This window comes from Mya arenaria, chromosome 15, assembly GCF_026914265.1.
Source record: "Mya arenaria isolate MELC-2E11 chromosome 15, ASM2691426v1".
NCBI lineage: Eukaryota > Metazoa > Mollusca > Bivalvia > Myida > Myidae > Mya > Mya arenaria.
The window spans coordinates 47,291,682-47,306,900 of record NC_069136.1 but is presented as its reverse complement, the minus strand read 5'-3'; the positions used below and the strand labels follow the sequence as shown (position 1 = coordinate 47,306,900).

At 35.1% G+C, this 15,219-nt stretch overlaps 1 protein-coding gene across 3 annotated transcripts in view; it reads right to left on the bottom strand.

Moving 5' to 3' along the window:
* Positions 1–15,219, bottom strand: part of LOC128219701 (uncharacterized) — a 44,357-nt gene that overhangs the window by 15,035 nt on the left and 14,103 nt on the right. For 2 of the 3 annotated variants that reach the window (XM_052927627.1, XM_052927628.1), the window contains exons 3-18: positions 13,887–14,044; positions 13,381–13,511; positions 12,101–12,233; positions 10,541–10,609; positions 9,309–9,421; positions 8,861–8,942; positions 7,905–8,072; positions 6,656–6,742; positions 6,445–6,539; positions 4,904–5,011; positions 4,222–4,282; positions 2,071–2,181; positions 1,493–1,563; positions 1,135–1,206; positions 617–786; positions 268–381 (exon numbers count right to left, since the gene is read on the bottom strand). In XM_052927627.1, coding sequence (XP_052783587.1) covers positions 268–381; positions 617–786; positions 1,135–1,206; positions 1,493–1,563; positions 2,071–2,181; positions 4,222–4,282; positions 4,904–5,011; positions 6,445–6,539; positions 6,656–6,742; positions 7,905–8,072; positions 8,861–8,942; positions 9,309–9,421; positions 10,541–10,609; positions 12,101–12,233; positions 13,381–13,511; positions 13,887–14,044 — 1,743 coding nt within the window. The remainder of the gene's footprint in view (positions 1–267; positions 382–616; positions 787–1,134; positions 1,207–1,492; positions 1,564–2,070; positions 2,182–4,221; positions 4,283–4,903; positions 5,012–6,444; positions 6,540–6,655; positions 6,743–7,904; positions 8,073–8,860; positions 8,943–9,308; positions 9,422–10,540; positions 10,610–12,100; positions 12,234–13,380; positions 13,512–13,886; positions 14,045–15,219) is intronic. The other variant, XM_052927629.1, reaches the window with a different exon arrangement.

Sequence of the window (15,219 nt, the reverse complement as noted above, 5' to 3'; positions counted from 1 at the left end):
AAAATATAGGTTTGAAACATATTGAGTTCAGTTATATGTTTCTGGTACTTTGGGACAGTGCTATTCTTGGAAATATAATACCGCTGAAGTAGGAGCGGTTGCTAAGGGACCTTGAACGTGTTTTACTGTCCATTGCTGCTTTACCAGATCAAATCGAGACTGCTGTTCACAATTATAACAAGAATATCTTGTGTGTTTGTAGTGTGTCTTTCATATATGTCCACTTATTATTTGGCGTTTGGAAGATAAAGTGTTTTCACATTTTACCCGATTCTTTTTCTTTTCGAATCCATTGTTCCACCAGTCGCTCTATGACAGACAGAGGCGCAATCCCGTAGTCCAAGAAAATAGAGTGAAAATCTCGAATATCAAACAATGAACCTACAAAAAAGAGAAGCAGTATATATTTATACACCATGTTATATTATGAGAATATATGCCTGTAGTTTAAAGTCGCTAGTTTCGCTGAATAGTTTTTTTCCGGATATGGGTTGATTTAAAAATCGAAATGAATCATTCTCGTTTAAATTCATCGAAATTATCGATACGTCATATCGTATCCCTTTGTAACAAATGACTACTGTAATCAGTGTTGTGATTTTCCCAATCTACCCACCAAGTTCATCCATCGCTCGTTGCCTTAGTTCCCTTATTTTGATTTCACCAATCTTGTACGCCGTGGCTTGTCCAGGCCAGGTGATATAACGGTCAATCTCTGTCTCCGTTGACGACCGGGATAAGGACGTGTAGTTCAGTACATATTCAATGGCATCGTCTCTTGTCCAACTAAAATAAGAATTAAGCAAAGCTTAATATCAATAATCATCATATTAATTTATTTTGTATCCCATCAATTGTTTTTGATAACACATTAACTGAATTCTACAATTAAATGTGCGTGTAATATCTGTTTTCAGCTGACCCAATCGACATTCTGCAGTTTTGAATTTAAAAGGTATGGCATTTTGATTTAATATAAACTTATTTGGGTCCATATTATTATCAATAATATCGCTTAATTTGTTTGCTTCTTTCTGATCGTGTATGGTATATCATACAATATACATGCATGAGGTTTCCGTAAACCATTTCAAACAAATGAGCAGCTTAGAACAGTTAGTTCTGCGAGCTCACTTAAAATAATGTAGTCCTGTGTCCACAACCAGGCGACAGGCACGGAATATTTCGAAGCTGTAGCGTCCCATCCTGCAATACAAATAAATTGTAATTGAAACATGAATTCAAAACAATAATTGCATTAGGAAGTATCAAGTCTTTGAGTAAAAACTTATTTATTAGTGGCTAAATCGTCGTAATGCTGATATGTCTCTTAAGAACACAAAACACAACTCTTCTGTCAGTTAAGCATCGTAAATAAAATATCACAATCTCCAATTTATTATTTCAATTTTATATTTGCATTCATTATGCTATGTTTTCACAATGATATAGACTGAATATATTGAAATCTAATGTCATCACAACAACTTACAGTTCATATTCGTCATTATAGACATCGAGGTAGTCCTTTTCTCCCAGTGATTCCGAGTATAATCCCCAACCCTGCAATGTATCATACGAATTAAATAGAAATTAAATGGGAAAGGATAAACGCTTAAATTAATTCATGTTCTGAAAGCAGTTCTGAAACTTAAATTTAAATAAAAACAACAAGCAAATCAACAAAGAATTAAACGAAGTCCATAATGTTGTATTAACAGAATCAATATAAATAGCCACATTGAAAGGTCAGCGAATGCTGTTGAATAAGCCGATGGTTGAAACCGGTTTTCTAGGGCTGATCTTCCAAAGGCATCACATAGCATCAAATTGTTCACAAACCGTGCTAACAGATTATATGAATATATGTAGGTTATACGCATTTCTTGAGCTAAATAAAACGTATGTGACGTGTTTCAAGAGCTTAATATGAATGACAATAATGATAAACTGTGATAAATTGAGGAATGTACACGTATCAGGAAACGTTAAGTGCAAGAAAGGCTTATCCCTAGTTTTCTGTTTCATTATTGTATGCATAAGACGAATAGGATACACTGTCTTGGTTACCTCACTATTTGCTGTGTAAAACGGGAAATGGTAAGGCACTGAGAAATATTTGCTGTAGTCGGTAAACCTCTGAAAATTAGCAACCCCTGTTGAAACCTGGGTGTAGATATCCTGGAAATAGAGAATGTTTTATAGTATATAATTCATACAGTCACATCGAATGTCAAATTGAAGGTAATATGGAAAATGTAACTGTATTCATACAATGTGACGGTATTGTATGAATTTAGTAAAATGCAACTCTTTCCTCCTATTGCGCATACAATTGCCGTAAAAAACACGCAACTATGGCTCTCACACACGGACATACAACGTGGGTTGTTAGTGGTGGTATAGGTGTTCGCCTCTCACACAAGGGTATAAATAGTAGGGTGTTGGTGGTGGTATAAGTGTCCGCCTCTCACAAAAGGGAAAACATAGTAGGGGGCTAGTGATGGTATAAGTGTCCGCCTTTCACACAAGGGTATACACAGAAGGGTGTTAGTGACCGTATAGGTGTCCGCCTCTCACACAAGGGCATTCATAGCAGGATTTTAGTGATGGTATAAGTGTGTCCGCCTCTCACACAAGGGTAAGCATAGTAGGGGGTAGTCATGGTATAAGTGTCCGCCTCTCACACAAGGGTAAGCATAGTAGTGAGTAGTGATGGTATAAATGTCCGCCTCTCACACAAAGGGTATACATAGTAGAGTGTTAGTGATGGTATAAGTGTCCGCCTCTCACACTAGGGTAAACATATAAGGGTGTTAATGATGGTATAAGTATCCGCCTCTCACACAAGGTCATATATAGTAGGGGGGTTAGTGGTGGTATAAGTGTCCGCCTCTCACACTAGGGTGTACATAAGAGGGTGTTAATGATGGTAGAAGTGTCCGCCTCTCACACAAAGGCATACATAGTAGGGGGGTTAGTGGTGGCATAAGTGTCCGTCTTTCACACACGGGTATACACAGTAGGGTGCTAGTGATGGTATAAGTGTCCGCCTCTCACACAAGGGCATTCACAGGAGGATGTTAGTGATGGTGTAAGTATCCGCCTCTCACATAAAGGCATACATATTAGGGTGTTAGTGATGGTGTAAGTATCCGCCTCTCACACAAGGGCATACATAATAGGGTGTTAGGGATGGTATAAGTGTCCGCCTCTAACACAAGAGGATAAACAGTTGGGTGTTAGTGGTTGTATAATTGGCCGCCTTTCACACAAGGGCATACATAGAAGGATGCTACTGATGGTTTAAGTATCCGCCTCTCACAAAAGGGCATTCACGGTAGGGTGTAAGTGGTCGCCTTTCACACAAGAGCATACATAATAGGGCGTTAGTGGTGGTATAAGTATCTGCCTCTTACACAAGGGGATACAAAGTAGTGTGTCAGTGGTGGTATTAGTATCCACATCTCACATAAGGGCATACATGTTAGTGGTGGTATAATAATCCGCCTCTCACACAGAGGCATACATGTTAGTGGTGGTATAAGTATCCACCTCTCACACAAGGGTTTTCACAGTAGGGTGCTAGTGATGGTATAATTATCCGCCTCTCACACAAGGGTATACGTAGTAGGGTGTTGGTGGTGGTATAAGTAACCGCCTCTCACACGAAGGCATACATAGTAGTGTGTTGGTGATGGTATAAGTAACCGCCTCTCACACAAGGGCATACATAGTAGGGTATTAGTGGTGGTATAAGTATCCGCAGCTCTAACAAGATGTTGTGAGTTCGATCCCGTCATGGCTTCCTTCTCATGTCCTCTCAAGATATTCACCATTATTGATTTCGACACAGGGAACGGACAATAAGCTGTTAGCTTTTTCAAAATCGAGCTTAATAAATTAAAATATATAAACCATAAACTAAATAGAATGTCCACATGTGCAGGCGATTGTTGTTACTAATATAGCATACAATATGTAAGCTAGTCTTGTTCGGTTAAACAATGTCCGATTATATCCATAATCAAATATGCTTTTGAAAATGTTATGTATGCTACTAGTAGTTTAAACACATTTTAAGCTCCAAAACCGGAAATGATATTAGATATTTCGTTTGGTAGCGAATTGTTTGACTAAATCTATAAATATGTTGGGAAATATTTGCTGACTAAGTGTGTATTAAATTGAGCTCCTACAAGATTAGAAATTAACACATACCTGCAAGTGGTGGCCAGGGTCTGCCTCGTGCAAGGCGAGGGCTACCATGCTGTACGTCGGGCTACGTAATATATATATGAAAGGTTTAACATATACATGCTGTAATGTAAGTTTGCCTTTTATTATGTCTAACATATCAGTTCTCCTTTGAAATTCTATAAACATGCCTGACTTTGCAATATTAAAGCAAAAGGGGTAAAAACATTACAAGTTTTGCAGTAAAATAGTCAAAATAAATGTTGATGAACATATTTCAGAAGAAAGTAATTGTGAATGCAAAAACAAATTGGTTTGTAAATAATTCACGATATCGTTATTTATAAAAGTGACATTGTTCTGAAAATATGGACATTGCAAGAGGTATCCTTCTGTATCCTAGTTACACTAGCGTGTAAGGTCATTGGAGTTTACAAGATGTGAATATATTACATGACTAAATATTTGCTCAGACTCGTTAAATGTAAATTTGTCTTTTCCGCTAATAAATTTTGCCTTGACAACAATCTGATACCTTCAATATGAGACATCTATTTAACAATAATTTCATTAGATGGTGTTTGAAATGTTGAGTATTTAGTTCTTACCATTATTTGGCAAACAAAGTGCGCAAGTCAATAAGTACTTTTCAATTTTACAGACACTAGTTCTCTTATGAATGCATTAAACATATTTCGACGTTTACTTGTTTGCTGGTTTCATGACGTTGGCGTAAAAGACACCAGGACGGGTCCCGTCTGGTGAACCAGAAAAATACATCCCTCCTGGACCATCAAAGGGCATTTCCTTCACCCTGAAACAATACATCGTTCTGACTAACACATTTCTGTTCATGGGGCTGTGCAAAGATCATAACTTCTCATATTTCAAACAGGTGGTCGCATCGGTAAGTGAGGATTACTAATAAGGGATGGTAAGTCTTACAATAATTGAATTTTTTTGCAAGATTTTTGCATAATACAATGACTAAGAAGGTCATGCTTGTATATTACAAACCTTTTTAACGCATATGTAAGTGTTTAATTATGCCTTTTATCAGTATTTTGATGTCCCGCGATTCGCATACATTAATTTAACGTCAGCAATACTCGAGCTATATGAAACACAATAAATGAGGGAATATGTCACTTCTGCGATATACTTTTTGATGAATAAGGTGGCTGTACAAGGTTTATGCTGTAGGCTAGAATAAGACACCATGCTTCAAGTATATCGAGGATTTTTTTTCAAATTTTCTGTATTTTGATTTAACGTAGATCGATTCTTACTTAATTTGATGATTAACTAAAGTGCGTACGTGCGTGCGCGCGCACGAGCAAGCTATTGAGGGAAGGAAGTGGCTGTTTGAGGAAAAACGGGGATGATGTATTTGAGGTGAATTAAGGCTGATGAGTTACGAGTATGGAATATTTAACGATGGTTTAATTTGCTTTCTCCAATCTGTTAATGCATTACATTATTTACATTTACAGCCATTTAAGGCAGGCAACTCTGGCATTCCGGATACGGCAAATCTGCATTCATTTTATGTCTGCGTTTCGACCACCACATTTAAATCAATATGTTCGCGTTGTATATTCAACCATTTTCTACCGTTTCCCTTGCAAACATTTTAATTTAATATAAACATTTTCTTTTGAAATCGGGATACCTTATTGAATATTAACTTCTATTCTTAATGATTTGCAAATAATGTGAAGTTCAACAACTGTATATGTGAATGACATTTCTATTATAATTTTTATTTTCTATTTACCCGCTTACCTCGCGTCATAATTTACCTCATTGTTAGATGTTAACATGAGGTGGAACGCATATAAGTACGTCATTAAAATGACATTAATTATGAAAGCATGCGTCTTTTAAGTGATTTTAATCCGTAAAGCGCCTCCTGAAATCCGAATGTGCATAATGCACTCGAGTGGAACACGGCCTTCCAAATTAAAACATAATGCACTCGAGTGGAACACGGCCTTCCAAATCAAAACGGAGTACAAATAACACTTCTTAATCAAAACTAATTGTACGAGACTAGTTTACGTGTAAAAATTTCCCCATCATACTCCAGAGTCGATGGCTCGTTTTTCATCTGAGGCATGTTGGCATCTCCTCCCTAAAATTTCACCGGCCCTCGTTTGTATTTAAGAAACGGACTCGGGAGTGATACATATCAGCTAACAGATATTTTAACAAACGAGCTAAGTTTGTAAGCTAAAGATGACTTACTGGACAGGATTGTTTGGAATATTTTTGAACAACTTTGCCAGTTGAGGTTTAATACGAACGTGTATGATCTCTTCATATTTTTTTATGGTTTCCTCCTGAAAAATGAACAAAATAAGAAATAGTTTAGATTTTATGCCTTTTCGCAAATAAGTATTTACACAGCAAAACGAAAATGCCATATTTCTTTGCATTATTGTTTTGAACTGCTTACCTTTGATTGTATAATAAATGTACTGTTGTTGTTCAGCATGTGGAAAAATTCCTTCACAGTTCCCGTGAACTTCAGTTTAGCCATAACCTTAAATACAAAGAGGAGGGTATTGTTATTATTTTCATTGTTTGAGTTATGATTTATCTTAAGCAAGTTAACATGAATTATCGATAAGTTTAGCTCATGTCACAAAACCAGTAGTGGTTTTGTCAGAGCCTTGGCATCGTCTGCTGTTGAATTGTGTAAAAACATTTACATTGGCTTTGCATACAAAAGGTTAACAATACCAACATGATATATTACACTTCTGTTGCCATAAACCAAAACATATACATAGCATAGGCCATACATCCGACGTATATATTTGTCGAATACTTGAACAACTAAAACAGACGAACGTGTATCTCTTATTAGAGCTCTGGTTGTTTTCAGATCGGTTGAACTACTAATGAAAAGGCTGGAGTTGCCTTGGTGTTTAAAAAAATGTCTTCTCCTTAAGCAAGTGTAATGGTTTGAAAGTAACGGAGAATGTAGTTGTTAGGCTTGCATTAATGTGCCGAAGATAAAAAACACTATTAATTGGCCTTAATGGTATGAAAAGTAGTGTTAATTCTGATAATTTCATAATTCAATTAGACTTCAGGGATAGTCTATTTTACTTGAGAAACCTTTTAAATGTTTGTGAGACCGTTTTGTCAATACTAAACTAACTATTTGCTTTATATTGTATTCCCTTTTTCCCATTTACTTAAGTGTACTTCTGCCTTGAGCAGCTTCATAAACCCACTGTCGTTTTTAACGAAGTTGTAATAGCTTCGTTATACTTCATGTAGTTGTTGTTGTCGATTAGTAGGGAAAATATATAGGGTTAGGAAATCATTTGAAATTGAGTTTGATTGGAAAAGATATGGACATGTCCGAAGTTTTATCAAAGTGTAATGCCATTGGTATGGACAAACTTAAAATGCTGCCGATGCGATGAGTTATTCAAGTAAAAACGCCGAACAATTGTTTAGTTCTTGATGTTTTTCAAATTAAGGACTTTAAAAAGGTGCGTAATGTCAGTCAGTTTCTACTTATACGAACAGCTCATCAAAGATACCAATTAAACACAAAAATATGTATTTAAATATTTAATAGCTTGTGGTTTGATGATAAGACCATTTTTATCTTAAACACACAACCAACCTTGGATAAACAATCATGCAATTCTACGGACAAGCTTGTTAATGGAAAATTCAAACCATACCTGCATCATCTGTCCATGTATCCTAGCCACTTCTTGAACTCCAAGGGTGTGTACTTCTTCTGGGGTAATGTCCGTGGACAAGTGCCACCGTAGACAAGCACGGTAGTAGTCCTCCCCATTGGGCAGCGAGCTTACGCCGTATTCTGTCCGAGAAGCATTTTTGTACTCCTGTAAAATACATATCGTTTTCAATATTAAGATTGAATGCCCTTAATGTTTGCACTTGTGCATGGACCTTAAGGGTTAATATCATACCAAAAACTGTCAGACACTTAAAAGGACAAGTCAAGTCATGTCAATATCTGTTAATTGTCGAAAATATTGCCACATATAAACATAAGCTTTGTTTATACACAACTATACAAATATCTTACTAGGCCCTTTCTATAACAGCCATGTCATTTACTGGGTATATGACGTCAGTAGAAAAATAAGTACTTTAAGCACAACTAATGGTGTATCGGTGTTTACTTCTTTTCTGCATTTGTTTTTTTGTTAAAGTGTTCGGTTGGTAAGGCTTTACCCGTCTTGGTAAGCACCTTTAAATGTGGCTACACATTAACAAATTAGTAACATTTCTGAGTAGTCTCCTTTCTTTGTCGTATTTCAACAATAATTGGCATGCTCACTCATGTATCTTTATAATGGTTTGTGTAATTTTCGGATTATTTAAGGGTTTAACAATTTAGTTGAGTGCAAGTAAACCTCTAAGCCAATTGTTTCCGTTTCGTTGTGGACATGCTATGTTTAGAATGCGGTCTTTTTGTACTAATCAAAATCCTATACTAGGAAATAAATGTGACATTTCAGCCTTAAACATATGAATGTGAACATTTTAAATGGGAACTACACTTAATGATTATACCTATTAAGCGTTGTTCTTGACTTAAATGATTGGTATTTAAGGTTGGGAAAGGGATTGTATGTATTACGAATAAAAGTAAAAAGATAGTTACCGTCTCAATGAACGTCTTGAGTGCAGTGAAGTTATCACGAAACACTGTAAAAACTGATTCAGCTGCGGTTCTGAGATTTGTTCTGTAAAATACGTAAACCATTGAAATAAAGTATGGAAAATATGGAAATTGACTTAATTTGACTAGTAAGAACGGATTTATAATGAAAAGCGTTTGTATAACAGTAAGTTAAAATTGAATTTCCCCTTTTTATAGTTTTAATCTAACAGTTAAATACTGATATACTGGAATATCACTTTTTAATCATCATCATCATCATCATTGTAATCGTCGTTGTCGACGTCCTCGTCATCATCATCATCATCATCATCATCATCATCATCATCATCATCAACATCATCATCATGCAGAAAAGAGGTTTTTGGCTTCCATTTATTGATTTAGTAGTAGTAGTAGAAGTAGTAGTAATATGATAAAGCAAACTTACTTATTACTCTCTGGTAATGTAACATTGTCAAGGGTTTCATTAAAAGGGGCATACAATGGACAGTTTGTATTGGACGAGCCGATGAGAGCCTCGATTTGTCCAATGGAAGCGTTCTGTAATAGAAGGAAAACAATTGTTTATTATCATTCTTACGACAAAGCATACCGTTAAAATTATATTATTATGAAATAGAACTTCATAGATTTCGACAATTCGTCTTTTTTTCAATACTCTACATATTTTATTATATCATAAAAAATAATGTTTAAGGAAATCGCCAAAATATAGTAATGCGTATTTTAAAGCTAAGCAAACATTACGAATCATGATTTGTATAGAATTACGGTCAGAAAAACTTGCGTTCAAAAGCATAGCCGTTACTTTACTATAATGTTTAACATTTGTTTATCTACGTTCTGAATTTTAGTCAAAACCATAATTGTTCTTAAAATATATCTCATATAAGCCACACGTTATTCTTGATTGGAATGTCCGGAACAAATTTGAAAAAAAAATATTCAATTTGTCTAAAGCATTTTTCATTTGGATTGAAGCGGAATTTCAACTCAAATAAACTCTTCCCGTGTTAAAGAATTATCAACTACTTTACACATTTAACCATCCCAGTAAATTTACATTGTTACTGACCGTTCCAAGGCGGTACCTAAAAATTCTTGATAAACATACCTATTCTTTATATATAGTATGCATGCACTGTGCTGTTTGTGAGTTTTGTGCTGTTCTTCTATGTTTCTTGTTTGTGATTTTATGTTCTATGTCTTTGGCGTTTACCCAACGCCACTTAACCGGCTTTATGTTTAAACGTTTTGCTACTAAGCTTGTTTGGGAGACTACGGTAATTTTCTCGGGAGTACTTCATGTTGGTGTAGCATAGTGTTCCCCTTTAAATGTTTTACACTACAATGATAAGCCTAGTAGCCTTAACTTAAACCAAACCTGTATTGAAAGGCTAATGGACCAATGCCAAACACAACAAAGACACATAACTCTAACTATCGCTGTTGGTAAATGTTTCAATAACTGCCATTGCTCGGTATGTCAAAGGTGAGGAAAAACTCACTTAAACCGGCTTAAAAGTACTTTATCGAGAGCTTAAGATACCCCTCAGTAATAAATAGTTCCCGACCTAAGTACGTACGGGAAATGGCTCGGCAAACAGACGTTATCTAAGAATGACCCAACTTATACCATACACTGAAATATTTCAGTACCATAGACACCCAGTGGTTTGTTGTTCCCTTAGATATGGCCACTCTCATTCTTCTGATGTAGTTCAGAGCCTGAAACGACATTTGCTTTTTTATTAAAACATGTTTTCTTTCATGAAAAGGATAATTTCAATACAACTATTTAGGAATTTGATCGTAAGCTGAATTATAAATTCATCATCATCTATAAAGATATATATTTCTTTTTATAAAACAACCCAAAATAATATTTGGGGAAGCTTTAACTAACATGCATGAAATTAAATAAGGCATATAATCTTTAATAAGTTTTACTTTATTTGAATCACTTTCGAGATCTTTATACGTAAAACCGATATATGATTTGCTTGATTTGAATCAAATTAATGAAGAACAGAACAAAGTTTATTTCGTATAAAACAGTTCACATAATAAAGACAATGATATAAGTCAAAGATGACCCCCTTGATCATTTATAAATTGAATATTCTGCATATATGCATGGCGATCAGTTATAAATTTATGTAGTGCATTTCAAAACTAGTTTAAATGCATGTTGTTGATACATCGATTATATGTTTCAACTCAATGATATCGGTAAATAACATTATTTCTAGAACAAAGTTCTTTTAGCTTATAAAATTTAAGCATTTTATACTGGTAATTCGAGACTATCATATAAACAATCAAATATTTTGGTTTAATACAATGTTAAATGTATGCTACTGGAGCATGTTTACACTCTTTGTTTTAATGTTTATCATTCTTTCTGTGACCAATTAAACACATTTTTTTTCTCGAAATATTTTAGTAGATTCCATCATCGTTAAATTTACTTCATATCAATATCTGGGCCCTTTTTCTTTGAAGAATTATGTCTGAGTTTTGGGACAAGCTCAGAAACTAGGGAAGTCTCATGTTTCATCATCCAAACTTCACTGGAAGAAACGTTACCATGAAATGAAGAGTTGCCGTTTTCTTCGTAATCATGACCCTAGACATATTAAATGTACAAAATATGTATAGCTGAACTAATTCTGAAAATGCCAGATAGTAGAACAGATTATTTGTAACAGATACAGCAATTTGGATCAGCATTGCTCTTTTGATAGCAATTTGCATTCCTTGCCATACATGTTATATTTTACAAAAGCACTTCAATATCATGCAAGGTGTCAGGTATTGTTAGTTGCAGATCTTAATGAAATCACATACCTAATAATTTTCTCATCTTTATCAATCTACGTTTGGTTACTGTTATAAACGGTCAAAGAAAATATATTCCGCAAAAACGTCACAAGGGCTTAGGTAAGCCCAAGCCCACCATTCAAACGTTTAAAGGAACACCATGCTTGGAAACACGTCCTCTAAAATGCATATGCATCAAACTATCTGTATCAATACATGTTTGGGTTACTGCTATAGAACTGTCAGCGACACCGGGTACACTAGGGATGTTAACTAGTGCATAGGTATAATCGAATACTTGTTTCAACATTTATAAAATAAATAGCAATGGCATGCGGAGCCAACATCAGCTTGAATGCAGTAAAGAATTGTAAAGAAATAAGGTAAAAGTTTTACCTGATCACCCCAGCCGTACACCCTGGTATAGTAGTTGACAAAGTCCTCGTATGTTGAGAATTTTGTCGGCACAAAATAGCTAATGTCTGTCCACATGCCTTCCAGGAAGTTCACTGGGTTCATCTGACCATAACTGCAAATTGAAGAACACAATTATTATTTACTTTTGTTTTACTAATATGAGGCAATACTTATTGGGCGGTTGAGGAAGTTTAGATTCCATCAATAAAACGAGATGTTTTCTTGTTTTAAACTGAAGTAAAGAGCTCTTATGCCTTGTTATTGGTCTTCGTATATTTAAAATACGCAAGGCATCGGAAATTTTCCGATCCGGCATAGTATTCTCCCCCGTACAGATATGAGCTTATTATTAAGTATTGTTCTCAGTGACCTAAATGCTGCAAGTAGTCTCCCTTTTGAATACCTTTGAGACACAGAACATTTGAAGAATCAAAAACACTTCTATAACCTAGCGCGAAAGGTTGTCGAGGGTTATAAACAACTTTTTGTTGTCCTAGGAACGAATGTACCACTGTGCATACGTGGGCTGAAGCATTGTCTATATAAAGCTGTATGCCTTTCGAGCATAACTTAGACGTTTATTTCAGAACTTACTTGACAGATGTAAATTCTTGGAAATCATATAAAACCTTCTTGTCTGATTTGCCTTGAATTACCATGATTGCACAATTGTTTGTTCGTCGCTTGAGCTTAGAACAAAAACACGACGTTTATCCCTAGACCATGATTAATTTTTATATTTTTTAATAGTTTTACGCACAATCGAAACGCTTGTCCTTTTATCCAGTGGGGGTCAATCTAAGACAAAGTGTCTTTTGTTTCAACCAATAAGTCAGAATATGATTGACTGTCTTTCTGCAACGCCTAGACTATTTCCTTTTTTGGGAATGTATATCACTATATAGCTCTAACAGCAGCATTTTTCACTCTGTTGCTGCTACAACAGGCCTACCAGGACGTTTACTGACTTGCAGGCCATATAGAACCCCTTTAAATTTGTTTTTATTACACTAGAACTACCATGTATGCCAGACAACTCAGAGACAAACTTCTATGACCACAAAGAAACTCGGGCTACCATTAAAGCCCTGATTAAAAGCCAAACGTTAGATGTCTCCTTCTATATCAAAGTTTCATCTGTTTATAAAAATCAAGAAAGTGCATGGTGATTAATTTTGCTTTCATTCATTAGAAGTTTTATTTTAGTTTTCATATTGAGTGACTAGCTTTAAAATCAGATGTTTATAAATAAATCTTACTTTTTCCATTTATACCCTGCAGTGAATACTTCAAGGGTGTCATTCAGAATGTCGTAGCTGACCTGTCGTTCACTCGGGAGTTGGTCTCTAGGAACCGTGGACAGTTGGCTCAAAAACTTGTTTGCTTCATTCTAGAAAGCAAAGGTTTCGGATATAAGATGCCGGGATAACAATCCTTGTCAATACAAGTTAAAATTATTCTAAACAATTGGACAATAAATCCCAGTACAGGGTTATTGTATTTGTCGTTTCTACAAAACAGTTATAAACGCACAACGTTATGGCCATATTTAAGCATTGTTACCATACGTTGATTAAAATGAAATGGCACAAATAGACTTGTTATCTATAATACTGTAAGAGGAAAAGAACACAGTCTATTACTACGTGCAAAACCATCAAACCATCAAGACGCTGATCTTCCCTAAAGGTTTATAGAAGAACTTGTCACTTTTCAATCTGCAGTTTTGTTTAAGAATTTAATACACACACATTTGCCCACTTACAAATCTTCTATCCAAATCATCCAATCCAAATTGCTCCACGCGGTCATCGTAAGTGTGCACATCAATATTGGATGCGAATTCTGGGGCCTCCATCAGTCGCCACTCCCAATAGTCATCGATAACCTTCTGGAAGTCGGAATCAGGACTGCCATGTGCTGCTTTAAATGTAAAGTGTGATGTTTACGTCTTCGGTAATTAATCTTTTCATAAAATGCGTTTTGGTTTTTATTTCACTCAGCTATTAATAAAGTCAAATCTAAATTTAATGGCTTAATGATTTTGTTGATATTGTAACATGGACAAGAATGAATACGATCCAAAGACATCTGAATATTTATGTTCTCTACAGAATGAAGGGAAATGTCTATGTAAATACGATTTATTGATTACTATTTTTATAACGGAATACGAAATCTTACAGTTCATAAGATGAGCGTTTATCGTATGTTTTTCAAATCTTTGATTTTGTGTTGTAATGAGATCTTAAAATATTTTTGGATAAAATGGTTAAGTAATGTTTTTCTAAAGAGAATATGTCGCTTTCTATTTGAAGTAGCTTTTCATAATGACAAATGAATTACTTTAACATTCTTAAATCTAAAATACATTTTCCACTAGCCTATATTTGATGTATGAACTAAATTAATTAAAATTACCAATGCAGCACCAATACAGCCCCTGCCCACGCCAGCGCTCGTCAGTACACACTCATTAACCCTTAGTGTGGCTAATACAGATTTATTAAATCATACGGCCATGTAATAAAACAGTTCCTTTTCACATACATGCAATATCAACAGTGTGATACTATTAAAACGCACTTGAAATGATCTTAAGAGTAGACGGAGCAGCGATAAAGGCTAATTTATCTCTAAGGTTATCTTTAAAAGTTCAGTTTAACATAATACAGCTTAACTATTAATGTGCACAGAAGACATGATCATCTATGTTTGTCAGATACAAACACATTTTCATTTGATGGTACCCTAGAGTATCAAACGTCAAACGAAGATTCGTTTTATCAATTGGAATGTAAATTACAAAAACATATGAAATGCAATTGTCATTCAAGTATAGCATTTTGGTATGAAGTAATTGATCAGAGGCGGTTAAAATCAGTTTTGTAACATATTGCTAAGAGCTGTGTGCGTAAAAATATATATTCAATAAACTGCAAACACACCCAAACTGCCTTTAATGAAATACCTGTTGGAATTGGTAACAAGGGCGTTTTTGTATATCAAACTAGAAAATATAAGAACATACAAACAATTCAATGCAAACGACTTTCAAAATGTACGAAGATTACAATAAAGATCCACATGAAGAAACG